This window comes from Scyliorhinus torazame, chromosome 1 (assembly GCF_047496885.1).
Source record: "Scyliorhinus torazame isolate Kashiwa2021f chromosome 1, sScyTor2.1, whole genome shotgun sequence".
In the NCBI taxonomy this organism is placed as follows: Eukaryota; Metazoa; Chordata; class Chondrichthyes; order Carcharhiniformes; family Scyliorhinidae; genus Scyliorhinus; species Scyliorhinus torazame.
Window position 1 is genome coordinate 280,446,499 of NC_092707.1, and position 16,133 is coordinate 280,462,631.

General features: G+C 49.0%; 1 protein-coding gene across 2 annotated transcripts in view; it reads right to left on the reverse strand.

Moving 5' to 3' along the window:
• kif16ba (kinesin family member 16Ba) overlaps positions 1–16,133 on the reverse strand; it is a 251,726-nt gene that overhangs the window by 70,785 nt on the left and 164,808 nt on the right. For both annotated transcript variants that reach the window (XM_072506633.1, XM_072506629.1), the window contains one exon: positions 8,421–8,510. In XM_072506633.1, the coding sequence (XP_072362734.1) occupies positions 8,421–8,510 (90 nt within the window). The remainder of the gene's footprint in view (positions 1–8,420; positions 8,511–16,133) is intronic.

The following is a 16,133-nucleotide window of genomic DNA, read 5'->3' on the forward strand; positions in this document are numbered from 1 at the left end:
TCAGGGAGGCAAAGGCCTCTCTCTCCTTCCCCTCCATCACCCCCAGACCCCTGGGACTCCGACACCAAATATCGCCACCTCAGGACTCGGCATCACACCCACAACCAAAACCTTGGACATAACATCCGAGAACCGCTGCCAGTGTCCCTCAGTCTTGGACACGCTCAGAACAGGGCCAGCACCATCAACTGCACTGTCATAACGCGTCCAGTCAGTGACAGTGACAACACATCCCACCTCTTAAAATCTGTCTTCATTCCCTCCTCCAATCGAGCCAAATTCAATTTATGTAATTGGGCCCAGCTCTGCACCACCTGGACACCCAAGTACCTAAAGCTAGTTCCAACCACCCTGAACGGCAACTCCCCCAACCTCCTCTCTTGCTCTCTGGCATTGATCAGGAACATCTCACTCTTTCCCACGTTCAATTTCGGAAGCTGGCCAAATTCCCCCAAAATCTCCATAATCCCTCCAATGCTGCCCACTGGGTCCGAGATATATAAATCAACTGCATATAATGAAACCCTATGCTTGGCACCGCACCACCAATCCCTTTTCAAACCCTCAACACCCTAAACGCTAGCAGCGCATTGCCAAAAAATCAATACAGTACACCTGGTGCACATGGGAGAAGTATGAAAACTGCTTTATCCTCGGCCCCCCCCCCCCCCTGAAAACTGCTTCACCCTCGCCCCCCCCGCCATGTGCTCCATGAACCCCCTCAACTCCCTAGCCACTGCCCGACACCCTTGCCGACTTAGGACTCGCCCGGTCCACAGTCGGGTCCAGGATCATATTGAAATCACCCCCATAATCAGCCGATGAGTATCCAGGTCTGGGATCTTCCCTAACACCTGCCCTAAGTCCACATTGTCCCAATTTGGGGCATAAACATTTACCAGGACTCTGGCATCCCCTGCAATTTCCCACTGCCCATCATATATCTACCCCCCGGATCGGCCACAATGCTCTCCACCTTGAAAGCCACCCCCTTATTAACTAACACTGTCACCCCGCTCGTCTTCATATCCAGCCCCGAGTGGAACACCTGCCCCACCCATCCCTTCCTCAGCCTCGCCTGATCCCCCAACTTCAGGTGCGTCACTGCAGAAACACAGCACCCGCCTTCGGATTTCTCAAATGCGTGAACACGAGTGACCGTTTAACTGGCGATTTCAACCCTCTCACATTCCATGTGACCAGCCTGGTCGGGGGGCTTCCCTCCCTCCTCCCCCCCCCCCCCCCCCCACTCCCCTGCCAATTAGCCATATCCCTTTTTAAGCCAGATACCGGCCCACGTCACGTGTCCCTTCAGGCCCGCCCTCGGCTGCCCGCCGCCACCTCTCCCTTCCCAACTGCGCCACACCAACCGCACCCCATGTCAGCAACCCCCTGCCCCAAACAAAAAAAACAGATCCATCCCCCTGATCTCTCCTCTCTCCCCCCCCCCCCCCCCCGCCCCCCCAGGACTTCCTCCTGGCAACCCCCACTTCACTCCCGTTAACAAGCATGCCCGGCTAATATGATGGCCCTCCCCGCCCAAGGTCTGACTTCCCCTCACTCCTCCAGTCCACCCCTCTCCCCAATCCTCTCAACCACCAACAAACGAAGAAAAACAAAAGACACGCTTACCATCACCGTTCCCCTGATGAAACTCACCCAAAATTGTCCACCCCATGTGCTTCACAATGAACACAAAGCTCCTCTCTAAAATTCAATATCCTCACACTCCCCCAGTCCATGCTCCTGAATAAAGTCCATCGCCTCCTCTGGCGAGTCAAAATAAAATTCCTGTATTTGGTGCGTCACCTACAAGCGGGCAGAGTGCAAAACCCCGAACGTCACCCCCTTCTTAAAGTGGGCAGCCTTTATCTGGTTGCACCCAGCCTTACAGATTGGTAAGCTCGAGGAAATACTTGTTAGGAAGGAAGATGTGTTGGGCATTTTGAAAAACTTGAGGATAGACAAGTCCCCCGGGCCTGACGGGATATATCCAAGGATTCTATGGGAAGCAAGAGATGAAATTGCAGAGCCGTTGGCAATGATCTTTTCGTCCTCACTGTCAACAGGGGTGGTACCAGGGGATTGGAGAGTGGTGAATGTCGTGCCCCTGTTCAAAAAAGGGACTAGGGATAACCCTGGGAATTACAGGCCAGTTAGTCTTACTTCGGTGGTAGGCAAAGTAATGGAAAGGGTACTGAAGGATAGGATTTCTGAGCATCTGGAAAGACACTGCTTGATTAGGGATAGTCAGCAAGTCTTATTGAATTCTTTGAGGAGGTGACCAAGCATGTGGATGAAGGTAAAGCAGTGGATGTAGTGTACATGGATTTTAGTAAGGCATTTGATAAGGTTCCCCATTGTAGGCTTATGTAGAAAGTAAGGAGGCATGGGATAGTGGGAAATTTGGCCAGTTGGATAACGAACTGGCTAACCGATAGAAGTCAGAGAGTGGCGGTGGATGGTAAATATTCAGCCTGGATCCGAGTTACCAGTGGCGTACCGCAGGGATCAGTTCTGGGTCCTCTGCTGTTTGTGATTTTCATTAATGACTTGGATGAGGGAGTTGAAGGGTGGGTCAGTAAATTTGCAGACGATACGAAGATTGGTGGAGTTGTGGATAGTGAGGAGGGCTGTTGTCGGCTGCAAAGGGACATAGATAGGATGCAGAGCTGGGCTGAGAAGTGGCAGATGGAGTTTAACCCTGAAAAGTGTGAGGTTGTCCATTTTGGAAGGACAAATATGAATGCGGAATACAGGGTTAACGGTAGAGTTCTTGGCAATGTGGAGGAGCAGAGAGATCTTGGGGTCTATGTTCATACATCTTTGAAAGTTGCCACTCAAGTGGATAGAGCTGTGAAGAAGGCCTATGGTGTGCTCGCGTTCATTAACAGAGGGATTGAATTTAAGAGCCGTGAGGTGATGATGCAGCTGTACAAAACTTTGGTAAGGCCACATTTGGAGTACTGTGTACAGTTCTGGTCGCCTCATTTTAGGAAGGATGTGGAAGCTTTGGAAAAGGTGCAAAGAAGATTTACCAGGATGTTGCCTGGAATGGAGAGTAGGTCTTACGAGGAAAGGTTGAGGGTGCTAGGCCTTTTCTTATTAGAACGGAGAAGGATGAGGGGCGACTTGATAGAGGTTTATAAGATGATCAGGGGAATAGATAGACAGTCAGAGACTTTTTCCCCGGGTGGAACAAACCATTACAAGGGGACATAAATTTAAGGTGAAAGGTGGAAGATATAGGAGGGATATCAGAGGTAGGTTCTTTACCCAGAGAGTAGTGGGGGCATGGAATGCACTGCCTGTGGAAGTAGTTGAGTCGGAAACATTAGGGACCTTCAAGCAGCTATTGGATAGGTACATGGATTACGGTAAAATGATATAGTGTAGATTTATTTGTTCTTAAGGGCAGCACGGTAGCATTGTGGATAGCACAATGCTTCACAGCTCCAGGGTCCCAGGTTCGATTCCGGCTTGGGTCACTGTCTGTGCGGAGTCTGCACGTCCTCCCCGTGTCTGCGTGGGTTTCCTCCGGGTGCTCCGGTTTCCTCCCACAGTCCAAAGATGTGCGGGTTAGGTGAATTGGCCAATGATAAATTGCCCTTAATGTCCAAAATTGCCCTTGGTGTTGGGTGGAGGTGTTGAGTTTGGGTAGGGTGCTCTTTCCAGGAGCCGGTGCAGACTCAAAGGGCCGAATGGCCTCCTTCTGCACTGTAAATTCAATGATAATCTATGATTAATCTAGGACAAAGGTTCGGCACAACATCGTGGGCCGAAGGGCCTGTTCTGAGCTGTATTTTCTATGTTCTATGTTCCGCTTCATCAGCTCCGCACCCAGGTCCTGGTATATCTACAGCTCACTCCCTTCCCAGGTGCATTTCTTGATTTGCCTCGACCACTTCAGAGTTTTTTCCTTGTCCAGAAATCGATACAGCCTTACCACATCGCCCTCAGCAGCTCCCCCATCTGCTGCCTCCTCCTCAACACCCTGTGCGCCCAATCCACTGGTCGAAGGCCCCCCATCCCCATCATCTTCTCCAGCATGCTCGCCACATACTTGGCGGCCTCCGCTCCCTCAATCATCCCGACAATCCTCACATTTTGCCTCCTGGAGCGGTTCCCAAGGTCCTCCAATTTCTCTCGGAGCCTCTTCTGGCTACTGAAGACCATCCCCACCTCCGTCTCCTGCGAGGCCAGCCGCTCGTCATGCTCCCCCACCGACTTCCTCACCTCCTGGATCACCAGGTCCTGAACCTCCTGCCTCTGCTCCACTCGCTCAATTGCCACCCTGAACATTTCCACCACCTTGACCAAATCATCCAAAGCCTCTTTCCTCTACTGCTGGAATTTGTTATTCAAAAATTCCACCAGCTGCTCCGTCGACCAATGTGCAGGCAGCGCTGCCCCTTTGCCCTCCCCCATCTTCACCTTTTTGCTCCTGCAGCTATCTCTTTCTTGTGGCACTTCTCGTTTGTGGATCCATACACCAGCCTCACCAGAAGAGTATTACCTTCCCTGGGCACTCATACACCTTTTGCCCTTAAATATCACCCTATTCGGATGGGAAAGGACCGAAAACATCCACCTTGAGTGGAAGCCACCAAACGTGCGACCACTCACTCCATGGCCGCAATCAGGCGTTCCTAAATTGTCCTTTTAAGCACCTCCTTTGTGGCACCTAATTCCGTAAAAAAGGTGCGTCTTTCTTCTCTGCGTCCCAGTTACTCTGCACTACTGCAGTTGGGAGCCGCTTTGCTGCTCCTGTCTCACCCAGCCCAAGGGAAGAAGGTTGGACGAGAAGGGGATTTGGAAGTTCAACATGGGCAAGTCCATCCAGAGATGCAATCTTTTGGAGATTGCTACTTTGAGGAAGTTACGGGATTAAAGCATGTACCTCCTGTTTTAAAACAATGATACCGCATTGCATGTATAGATTGAAAATAGCAAGGTCTTTGGCACTGCATTTTGAATAAAAAGCTAATGCAAAGCAGCAATGAATGACAGCAAATTTAACTGTAACCACACATAATTAAATGGAGTACAGTTCTGAAATCTAACCTATTACAATGTCAGGAAGGCAAATCATTCTAAAAAAATCTTGAGATGCAAGACTAGGAATTGTAGGCACAGTCATTACCTTCACCAAGAAGACATTTATTCTAATATGTAAATATCAAGAATGATAGAAATCCTGACAGCAAAGTCACATTATATAATCCATTGTCACTTGTACTAAATCACTCAGTTTTGGTTAGGCTTTCAAGAAACTGAATTCTGCAATTTTTGAAACAACATCAGTAACCATAAAGAATAAGAAATGAAAGCCTGTAGCTAAATTAAAAACCTGTGCTTTTCTACATGGGATTATGGTTCATCTTTGCCCACACTGTTGGAATAAAGTCTTCCTTCTCTCTGATGATTGTAAAATGGCAATACAAAGTGGTAAAGAGTGAGCATCGTTCACATCTCTAACACTTACAGCACCCTGGAGGCAGTGCCAGAAGATGTGTAATGACCTCACCACGTGAGCCAACGTAGAATAACCCACCATTAACTTCCATTAATGCAGTGTACTCAGCATGCATTGCACTTACAATTACCTGTCCTCAGTCTAAAGTGCAGCCAATGTATCCAGCAATGACCATTAGGCAGAAGGGTATATAGGACCACCAACCTGCACCTGAAACTGTTCCTTCACTCACATTCTCGCATCCTTTATCTAGTCCAAAATAATCCTGTCATCTAATACAGATTCATGGTGCTTTTACATACATCACAGCCAGTGCAGTCAACGATCAGACTAAAAGCCAAGTAACTTACTGAACTTCAAATTGCTACCAAACTATTTTTTTTTATTTGTTCACTGGATGTGGGCATCACTGGCTGGACCAGCATTTATTGCTCATCCTTCAGGGCATTTAAGAGTCAACCACATGAATCTGGAGTCACATGTAGGCCAGACCAGATACGAATGGGCAGATTTCCTGCCCTAAAGGACATTAGTGAACCCGAGGGGTTTTACGACAATTGACAATCGTTTCATGATTTTAATTCAAATTTTTAAAATTGAATTCAAATTTCACCATTTACCGTGGGGGAATTTCAAATTATGTCCCCAGAACATTACCCTGGGTCTCTGGATGACGAGTTCAGTGACAATAATAATAATCTTGATTATTGTCACAAGTAGGCTTACATTAGCACTGCAATGAAGTTACTGTGAAAATCCCCTCGTCTCCACATTCCAACGCCTGTTTGGGTCCACAGAGGGAGAATTCAGAATGTCCAAATCATTCGGGACTTGTGGGTGGAAACCGGAGAAAACCCACACAGACACAGGGAGAACATGCAGATTCCGCATAGACAGCGACCGAAGTCGGGAATCGAACCCGGAACCCTGCCGCTGTGAAGCAACAGTGCTACCCACAGTGCTACTGTCCAGTACTACTGTGCCAAAGCCTCCCCGAGCAACAGTCCACCTATTACTGCATATTTGAACACTTAAATGCAGCCCAAGTCCAAATTCATTAATAATAAAAATAGAAAGTGTTGGTAATCCTCAACATGTCTGGCGGAGAGAGAAACAGAATTAACGTTTCAAGTGTAATATGACTCTTCTTTGGAATGAAATGAAAATCGCTTATTGTCACAAGTCGACTTCAAATGAAGTTACTGTGAAAAGCCCCTAGTCGCCACATTCCGGCGCCTGTTCGGGGAGGCTGTTACGGGAACTGAAGTGATATTCCAGATCTTCAATAGCAGTAGTATTTTGCTTTTATTTTACTTTTACTAACGCAGTTACTGACAACAAGCTGTACATTACAGAACCAAACAACAAAATATTATTGATGGATGCACGTTAGACTAAATCCATATGTTTGCATAATGCATATATACACAATTATGGGTTGCAGTTTATGGCCCTGTGAATCTGCACCATTAGTATACACCAATTTTGACATGTATGTAAAAGTATGGAAGGGATCCATTCTATTCCTGCCTCACATATCCTAATTAGAGATGGTGTGCTTTGAGATGGTGTGCTTTGGATGAATCGTTTTAGTAGAATGTGTGTCATAAGTGGAGAATTTGGTGGTGTGGTGGTATTGTCGTTGGACTAGTAATCCAAAGGCCCAGGTTAATGCTCTGGGGACATGGGTGCAAATCCAATTTGAATTTGAAATGGAATTTAAAGCTAGTTTCAGTAATGGTCACCATGAAACTATCACTGAATATTGTAAAAACCCATCTGGTTCACGAATGTCCTTCAGGGAAGGGAATCTGCTGTCCTGTCTGGTCTGGCCTACATGTGACTCCAGACCCACAATAATGTAGGTGACTCTTAACCACCCTCTGAAACGATCCAGAAGGTCAGTTCAAGGGCATTTAGGGAAGGGCAACAAGTGCTGGCTTTGCTAGCAAAGTCCACATCGCTTGAAGGATTTTTAAAAAAGTGCAATTTCTCAGTATTAGTTTGCACTGCTTGGCGGTTCAAGTAGAGCAGATGTTGCTGGCACAAGTTGTAGCAATATGAAGGTGATTATAACCACCGCAATTCATTAGAACTGAGGAACTTTATTGGCAAGAAGAATTTTTAAAAAGGAACAGAATAAACAGAAGAGGGAAGAAGCCACACACACAAATGCAAAAGCATGCATGCGTGCACAGACAGGCACGTGTCGACACAAGGAGAGTTGAAATGAGCCTTCAAGTGTTTAAAACACAACACATGTCAGAATGGCCTACTGCTTCTGTGCTGTAAATTTGATGTCAATGGAAAACAGAAGATGGCTAAATGGCTCAAATGATACAGGATATTAGGAAAAGATAGCAATGATTTTTAAAATACACAGAGAACATGTGAAATAGCTAAAACATAGCAAAATGGAACATAATCTGGAGGCTTTAGAAGAATGTTCAGCAGACTCCGTACCCCAAGTGGCAGCCCAGCTAGACCTCAGAAACATTGACATATCTGTTCCATGCCATTCTGTTGTGAGAAATGCTGAATCACCTGCTGAGTGTTTCTGGCTTTGTTCAGATTCACAGAATTTATAATTTTACTCTCGCCACAGAAAAACTGACCTCTACTTTAAATGGTGAATGCACACATACATACAATGGTATCAATAATTAATAAAGCAATTCCAAATATCCAGGCTCTTAACAATTTCCATCTATCTGCAAATATCACTTGCATTCCAACCAGCAGAAGGGCTTCGCAAAATAACTTGATGAAAATGACCTTGGTGTTCAGTCAAAAGGCTACAATCAGGCAAAATATGCACTGATCAAAAATGCAAATGAAACATTAACTCCTCCATTGTTTAACTGTGATAACAGAAGGGTAAAGCACGTGGCCAATCATCATGTCACAGACTGGACCGATTTCCAAATTTTAAATGATGGTTTACCTCTGGGAATTTCATCTTCATTATTTTGTGCAGTTCTCTGAAGCGACTGTATCGGCGAAACACCGTCCAAGTGTCCTCCACGATAGTTACCTAACACAATGAAATATTATTCATTCTTGGATAATAACAAATGTGCCCTCATTTATTTGACTGAACAGTCAGAGTATAAATTGTTTGATTTTCGGGTATGCCCTGTTAAAATAAATTGCATTCGGAACACTGCAGAGTTTCTTCATGAATCATCAAATTTATTTCGCCTGAGCTAATTTAATTGTTTGCCCATGTGGAATGCACTGAATGAATAACTATGCAAAAGCCTAAACAAATTAACTCAAATTGACCCAAGTCTAAGTGCATTTTTACTTTTTCCCATTGCATCCTACTAAAACATTGATTTTCTGGGATTTGGTTCTACAGGTGCTGGCAACTCTCCAGCATTCCAATAAAGTGGCTACTCTTCATCGGTAAAATAATACATGCCAGAAAACTATTCAACTACAGAAAATCACAAGACCGTTTCCATCCAACTCTACGGGAGAAGTTTTTAACTCTTTGCTCTGGTACAAAAACTGACGTTACAGATTGGATACTTGCCACAACTCGCAACCAGTTTTCTTTTCTATTGATTTTGAACAGGGAAGCAAATTTGCAACGTCAGTTTCAGGTCCAGGTGGTAAGTTGAAAATCTACCACCCACCTTGTGTCCAACATAGTCACCCTTCCCAGGAGAGTGATTGGGGCTGCCAGCATCTAACTGCCCCACTCAGATGGCTTAGCAAGGCACTATCTTGTATCAGAGGGAACATACCATTTCCACCTTCGCAGGACAACTAGGAGTGGGCATTAAATGCTGGCATTGACTTCCGGTGGCGGCCATGGAGGGGTAGGTCGCACATTCGATAGCTCCTGCCTGTAAAGTACTTTCGGACCTTTTTCCCCCGACTTTTCTGGGATTTTATGGGATAAATCGGTGAAGTGTGAAACAGTAAGGAGGATTCCCTCTCCGGTGTATGGAGAATTGGACCAGAAGTGGCCGGGTCAAACGACTCAGTCCTGGTAGCGAGAAGCAAGCGGAGCTGGTATCGCGGGACAGCATGGCGGAGGGCAAGGGCCAAGGAGAGACGGCACATGGTCGACGGGGGAGCTGGTGAAGTTTTTTGAGAATTGCTTCGCCAAGCCGAAAAAGGATACGTTGGACCCGATCAAGGCTTCGGAGACCCAGGGGAAAGCAATGCAGGAGATCGAACAAAAGCTATCCGACCAGGAGGACTATATAACTGTGCTGGAGAACCAGGTGGAGGTGTTAGACGACCGCCAGAAGAGGATGCAGGAGAAGCTAGAGGACCTGGAGAATAGGTCCAGGAGGCAGAACCTCAGAATTGTTGGCGACCCTGAAGGCAGTGAGGGGTCAGATGCGAGGGCATATGTGTCGGACATGCTTTAGAAGATGATGGGGGCTGGAGCGTTCCCTCAGCACCTGGAGGTGGATAGAGCGCACAGAGCCCTCGTGAGGAAGCCCAGGGCGAATGACCCACCAAGGGCCATGGTGGTACGTTTTCACCATTTTACGCATAAGGAACACGTCTTGCGGTGGGCCAAGAAAGAACGGAGCAGCAAGTTGGAGAACTGTGAGTTGCGTATTTATCAGGACCTGGGAGCAGAGTTGGCCAAGAGATGGGCTGGGTTCAATCGGGCAAAGGCAACCCTCTTCAAGAAGTGGGTGAAGTTTGGGTTGCTGTACCCAGCGCGATTGTGGGTTGCCACGAGGAACGGGACTTTTATTTTGAGACGCCGGACTATGTATGGACATTCATAAAAGAAAAGAAGCTGGAGACGATTTAAAGGACATTTGAGCTGCGGAGAAGTTTTGTAGTGGTAGTTCGTAATACTGTACTGTTTTGGTAAAAAAGATTTTGTCGTTCTGGGTGAAATAATGGGATGTGGTGATGGCTGGAGGGGGCTCTGTCTTGCAGGGATCTGATGCGGGGGGGGGGGGGCGGGGGTGTCTTGAAGTTAGAGTTATTCTTCGGGAGACTGGGTTTTGTTTTAAGTGATTGTCTCTTCACTGGTTTATGCTAATTGCATTTTTTTTTCCTGCTGCTGCTGTTTACTTACTGGGGAATGTGATGCTGTTAAAAGGTTTATTCATGTGGGGGGAGAGGTTCGAACAATATGGAGACAGACTGTTTGGCGCCAGGGGCGGGGGTTTTGGATTGGATTGGATTTGTTTATTGTCACATGTACTGAGGTACAGTGAAAAGTATTTTTCTGCGAGCAGCTCAACAGATCATTAAGTACATGGGAAGAAAAGAAAATCGGGGTCAGCATGGATCAGCTGACTCTCAGAAGCACAGTGGGGGGGGTGAGCAAGTGTTAAGCTGGTAGTTGACCTGGGGGATGAGGTTTCTGGTGCTGTTGTAAGGGGGGGGGGGAGAAAGGAGGGGGGGGGAGAGAGGCTGCTTTGCTGACAGGGGAGGAACTATTATCGGGGAACAAATGGGATCGGGAACGGCTGCTGCTCATGGGGGTACTCAGGGAAGCGGGGGGCGCGGGCTTGGGGCTGGCCTAAAAAGGGTGATGGCTAGTCAGCAGGGGGGTGGAAGCCCCCCCCCCGTCCAGGCTGATTACGTGGAACGTGAGAGGACTGAATGGGCCGGTCAAGAGGGCTCGCGTGTTCGCGCATCTAAGGGAGCTGAAGGCAGACATGGCAATGCTACAAGAGACACATCTAAAGATCATGGGCGTCATTCTCCGACCCCCCGCCGGGTCGGAGAATGGCCGTTGGCCGCCGTGAATCCCGCCCCCGCCGAAGTCTCCGCTCCCGGAGATTGGGTGGGGGCGGGAATCCGGCCGCGCCGGTTGGCGGGACCACCCGCTGGATTCTCCGGCCCGGATGGGCCGAAGTCCAGCCCAGAAATTGCCTGTCCCGCCGGCGTAAATCAAACCTGGTATTTACCGGCGGGACCAGGCGGCGTGGGCGGGCTCCGGGGTCCTGGGGGGGGGGGGGGGGGGGGGGTGGTGCGCGGGGCGATCTGACCCCGGGGGGTGCCCCCACGGTGGCCTAGCCCCGCGATCGGGGCCCACCGATCCGCGGGCGGGCCTGTGCCATGGGGGCACTCTTTCCCTTCCGCCTCCTTCACCATGGCGGGAGGCGGAAGAGACTCTCCCCACTGCGCATGCGCGGGATACTGACAGCGGCCGCTGTCCCGCGCATGCGCCGGGAAACTGACAGCGGCCGCTGACGCTCCCGCGCATGCGCTGCATTTCCGCGCCAGCTGGCGGATAAACAAACGCCATTTCCGCCAGCTGGCGGGGCGGAAATCCCTCCGGCGTCGGCCTAGCCCCTCAATGTTGGGGCTAGGCCGCCAAAGATGCGGAGCATTCCGCACATTTGGGCCGGCGCGATGCCCGTCTGATTGGCGCCGGCTTTGGCGCCAGTCGCGGGACATCCCGCCGTTGGGGGAGAATTTCGCCCCATAGATCAGACGAGATTGAGGAAGGGATGGGTTAGCCAGGTGTTCCACTCAGTGCTGGACTCAAAGACCAGGGGGGTGGCAATTTTGATTAGTAAGCGAGTGGCATTTGAGGCTGGAGAATCGTGTCAGATAAGGGAGGTAGGTACATAATAGTGAGTGGAAGGTTGGAGGGTGTACGAGTGGTGCTCGTGAACATATATGTTCCGAACTGGGATGACGTTGAATTTATGAGGGCGGTGTGCTAGGTAAGATCCCGGACTTAGAGTCACATAACCTGATCATGGGGGGGGGGGGGGGAGAGACTTTAACACGGTCATTGATCCGGAATTGGACCGGTCAATATCCAGATCAGGGAGGAAGCCGGCGGCGGCAAAGGAATTGAAGGGCTTTATGGTACAGATGGGGGATATAGACCCATGGAGGTTTATACGGCCGAGGGCAAAGGAGTTTTCTTTTTTTACTCGCGTCCATAAAGTTTACTCATAATTGACTTTTTTGTTCTGAGCAGGACGCTAATACCGAAGGTGTTGGGCCGGAATACTGGGCAATTGCAGTGTCGGATCATGCCCCGCATTGGGTGGATTTGTGGGTTAGTGAGGAGAGAGGGCAACGCCCGTTATGGCGACTGGATGTGGGGTTGCTAGCGGATGAAGCGGTCTGCGGGCGGGTGAATAAGTCCATCCAGAACTACCTGGAAACAAATGACACAGGAGACGTATCTGCAGCGACGGTTTGGGAAGCTCTGAAAGCAGTTGTTAGAGGGGAGCTAATTTTGATTCGGTCCCACAGGGAAAAGGGGGAACGGGTGGAGAGGGAGAGATTAGTGGAGAGATACTCCGGGTGGACAGGAGATACGCGGAGGCCACGGACACGGGGCTCCTGAGGGAACGGCGGAAGTTACAGGCGGAGTTTGAGTTGTTGACCACAGGGAAAGCAGTGGAACAGTTGAGGAAGGTAAAGGGGGTGGTTTATGAGTACGGAGAAAAGGCGAATAGGATGTTTTTAAAGAATTTTATAGTAAATTATGAGTCGGAACCCCCGGCTGGAGTGGAGGGGATGAGGTAATTTCTGGATCAGTTGAGGTTTCCAAGGGTGAAGGAGGACCTGGTGGAGGGGCTGGGGGCCCGATTGAGATAGAGGAAATTATCAAGGGCTGGAGGGCATGCAGTCAGGCAAAGCTCTGGGGCCGGACGGCTACCCGGTGGAATTTTACAAGAAGTTCTCAGAGATATTGAGCCCATTGCCGGTGAGGACATTTAACGAGGCTAGAGAGAAGGGAATCATCCTCCCTACATTGTCGCAGGCCTCGATTTCACTTATTCTTAAACGGGTGAAGGATCCTGATCAGTGTTGGTCATATAGGCTGACCTCGCTTTTGAATGTGGATGTCAAGCTGTTGCCTAAGATATTGGCCACAAGGATAGAAGACTGCATCCCGGGGGTGAAAGGGGAAGACCAGACGGGATTCGTTAATGGCAGGCAACTCAAGGCCAACGTTCGGAGGCTTTTAAATGTTATTATGATGCCCTCAGAAAGAGATGTGGAGGTGGTGGTAGCGATGGGCGGAGAAGGCTTTTGATCAGGTGGAGTGGGAGTACCTGTAGGAGGCGCTAGGAAGATTTGGGTTTGATGAGGTCTTTACTGGCTGGGTGCAGTTGCTCTACCAGGCGCCTTTAGCGAGCGTGCGTACGAACCTGCTGAGGTCGGGGCATTTTAAATCACATCGAGGGACGAGGCAAGGGTGCCTCCTCTCCCTGTTACTGTTTGCTCTAGTTATAGAGCCACTAGCCATGGCATTGAGAGCTTCGAGGAACTGGCAGGGGCTGGTTCGGGGGGGGGGGGGGGGGGGGGGGGGGGAGCACCAGGTCTCCCTCTACGCGGATGATTTGCTTCGGACCCGTTGGAGGGGATGGGGGAGGTTATGCGGATCTTGGGGGGAATTTGGCAGTTTTTCGGGGTATAAATTGAACATGGGGAAGAGCGAGATGTTTGTGATTCAGGCTAGAGGGCAGGAGGAGAGACTGGGAGAGCTGCCGCTTAGAATGGTAGGGAAGAGCTTTCGCTATCTGAGAATCCAGGTGGCTTGGAAATGGGAGGCACTGTTTAAGCTTAATCTATCCCGGTTGGTAGAGCAAATGGAAGGGGACTATAAGAGATGGGACATGTTCCGTTATCACTGGCGAGGAGGGTACAGACTGTGAAAATGACGGTCTCCCCAGATTACTGTTTGTCTTTCAGTGCTTCCCCACCTTCATCCCTCAGGCCTTTTAAAAGCGGGTTAACAAGATCATTTTGGGCTATGTGTGGGCGAATATAACCCCGCGGGTGAAGAAAATGTTGTTGGAGCGTAGTCGGGGGGAGGGTGCGTTGGCGCTGCCAAACTTCTGCAACTACTACTGGGCGGCTAATATAGCCATGATTAGGAAGTGGGGTAATGGGGGAGGGGTCAGCATGAGAGCGGTTGGAGGCGGCGTCATGTAAAGGCACCAGTCTGGGAGCATTGGTAACGGCACCTCTGCCGTTCTCGCCGGCCCTATACTCCACAAGTCCGGTGGTAGTGGCGGCACTGAGGATCTGGGGTAAATGGAAGAGGTATAAGGTGGAGGGGGTGCATCGGTCTGGACCCGATTTGTAACAACCACAGGTTTGTACCGGGCAGGCTGGATGGCGGGTTCCAGAGCTGGCAGAGGGTAGGAATTAGAAGGATGGGGGAATCTGTTTATAGATGGGAGCTTTCCCAGTTTGAAGGCGCTGGAGGATAAATTTAAACTGCCGCCAGGGAATGGTTTTAGATATTTGCAAGTGCGGGACTTCCTGAGGAAACAGGTGCCGGCCTATCGCTGCTGCCGCCACGAGGAATACAGGATAAAGTAGTTTCTGGTACCTGGGTAGGGGAGGGGAAGGTGTTGAATATCTACCAAGAGCTGTTGGGAGGCGGAGGAAACCCCGGTGGAGGAGCTCAAGGGCAAGTGGGGAGGACGAGCTAGGAGGAGAGTTAGAGGCGGGTCTATGGGTGGACGCCCTAAGCAGGGTCAATTCCTCCTCATCATGTGCCAGGCTTAGCCTAATACAGTTTAAGGTGGTCCACCGGCTCACATGACGGCGGCGAGGATGAGCAAGTTTTTCGGGGTAGAAGATAAATGTGCAAGGTGCGCGGGAACTCCAGCAAACCATGTCCACATGTTTTGGGCATGCCCGAAGCTCAGAGGATTTTGGCTGGGGTTTGCGAAGGCAATGTCCACGGTGCTAGAAACACGGTGGTGCTGAGTCCAGAGGTAGCGATCTTTGGAGTGTCAGAAGATCCAGGAGTTCAGGGAATGAAAGAGGCCGACGTCCTGGCCTTTGCCTCCCTGGTAGCCCGGAGACGGATCCTTTTAATGTGGAGGGACTCGAAGCCCGCGAGTGTAGAGACATGGGTTAGTGACATGGCTGGGTTTCTCAGTCTTGAGAAAATAAAGTTTGCCTTAAGAGGGTCAATGTTGGGGTTCTCCAGGAGGTGGCAGCCATTCGTTGACTTTATCGGGGAAAATTAAAATGTCAGCAGGAGCAGCACTCTGAAGGGGGGGGGGGGGGGGGGGCGGGCGGATACGTGTTAGATGGTTGAGGTGTGTGAAGCTTGGGTTTGGTGGGGAAATGTTTATTTTACCATGTTAATGTTATTGTTTTTGTTATTGTTATAAAAATTTTGCAAATACTTTAATAAAAATATTTTTAAAAAAAATAAATGCCAGCATTACCAGTGTCACACTTATCTCAAAAATGAATTAGAAAAAAAAACTACTTTCGATCCAACAACTGAACTCTAGGGCTATATCCCCAACAGCTCCATGTTTATTAGTTAGTGCTGCTGAATAAAAATAGCCCAATGAAATCAGCTGATTTGCTAGTTCAACCGTTCTACAGGGAACAGTTTACCAGCCACAAGTTCTGACCTGAATTCTACACTTCCAGAGTATTACAATTTGTGACAGCTTGGAAGTGAAAGGTAACCAACAGGCACTGGATGTAAATACATCAGAGAGTTTGCAAAAAAAATCTTTATTGGGGAGGTTGCTGGCAATGCACTCTGCCAACACAGAACAATAAAATTGCATTTACATCTTGTACATTTTTGTTTGACAGTTCTCCAGATATTCCTACTGATAACTTACTCTTGGCTTTTCATGCGATCTATCTCAGCTGAATCAGGACTGCTTTTTGCTCCATCATGGTACTTTTTCATGGCAAAATAGTCCCA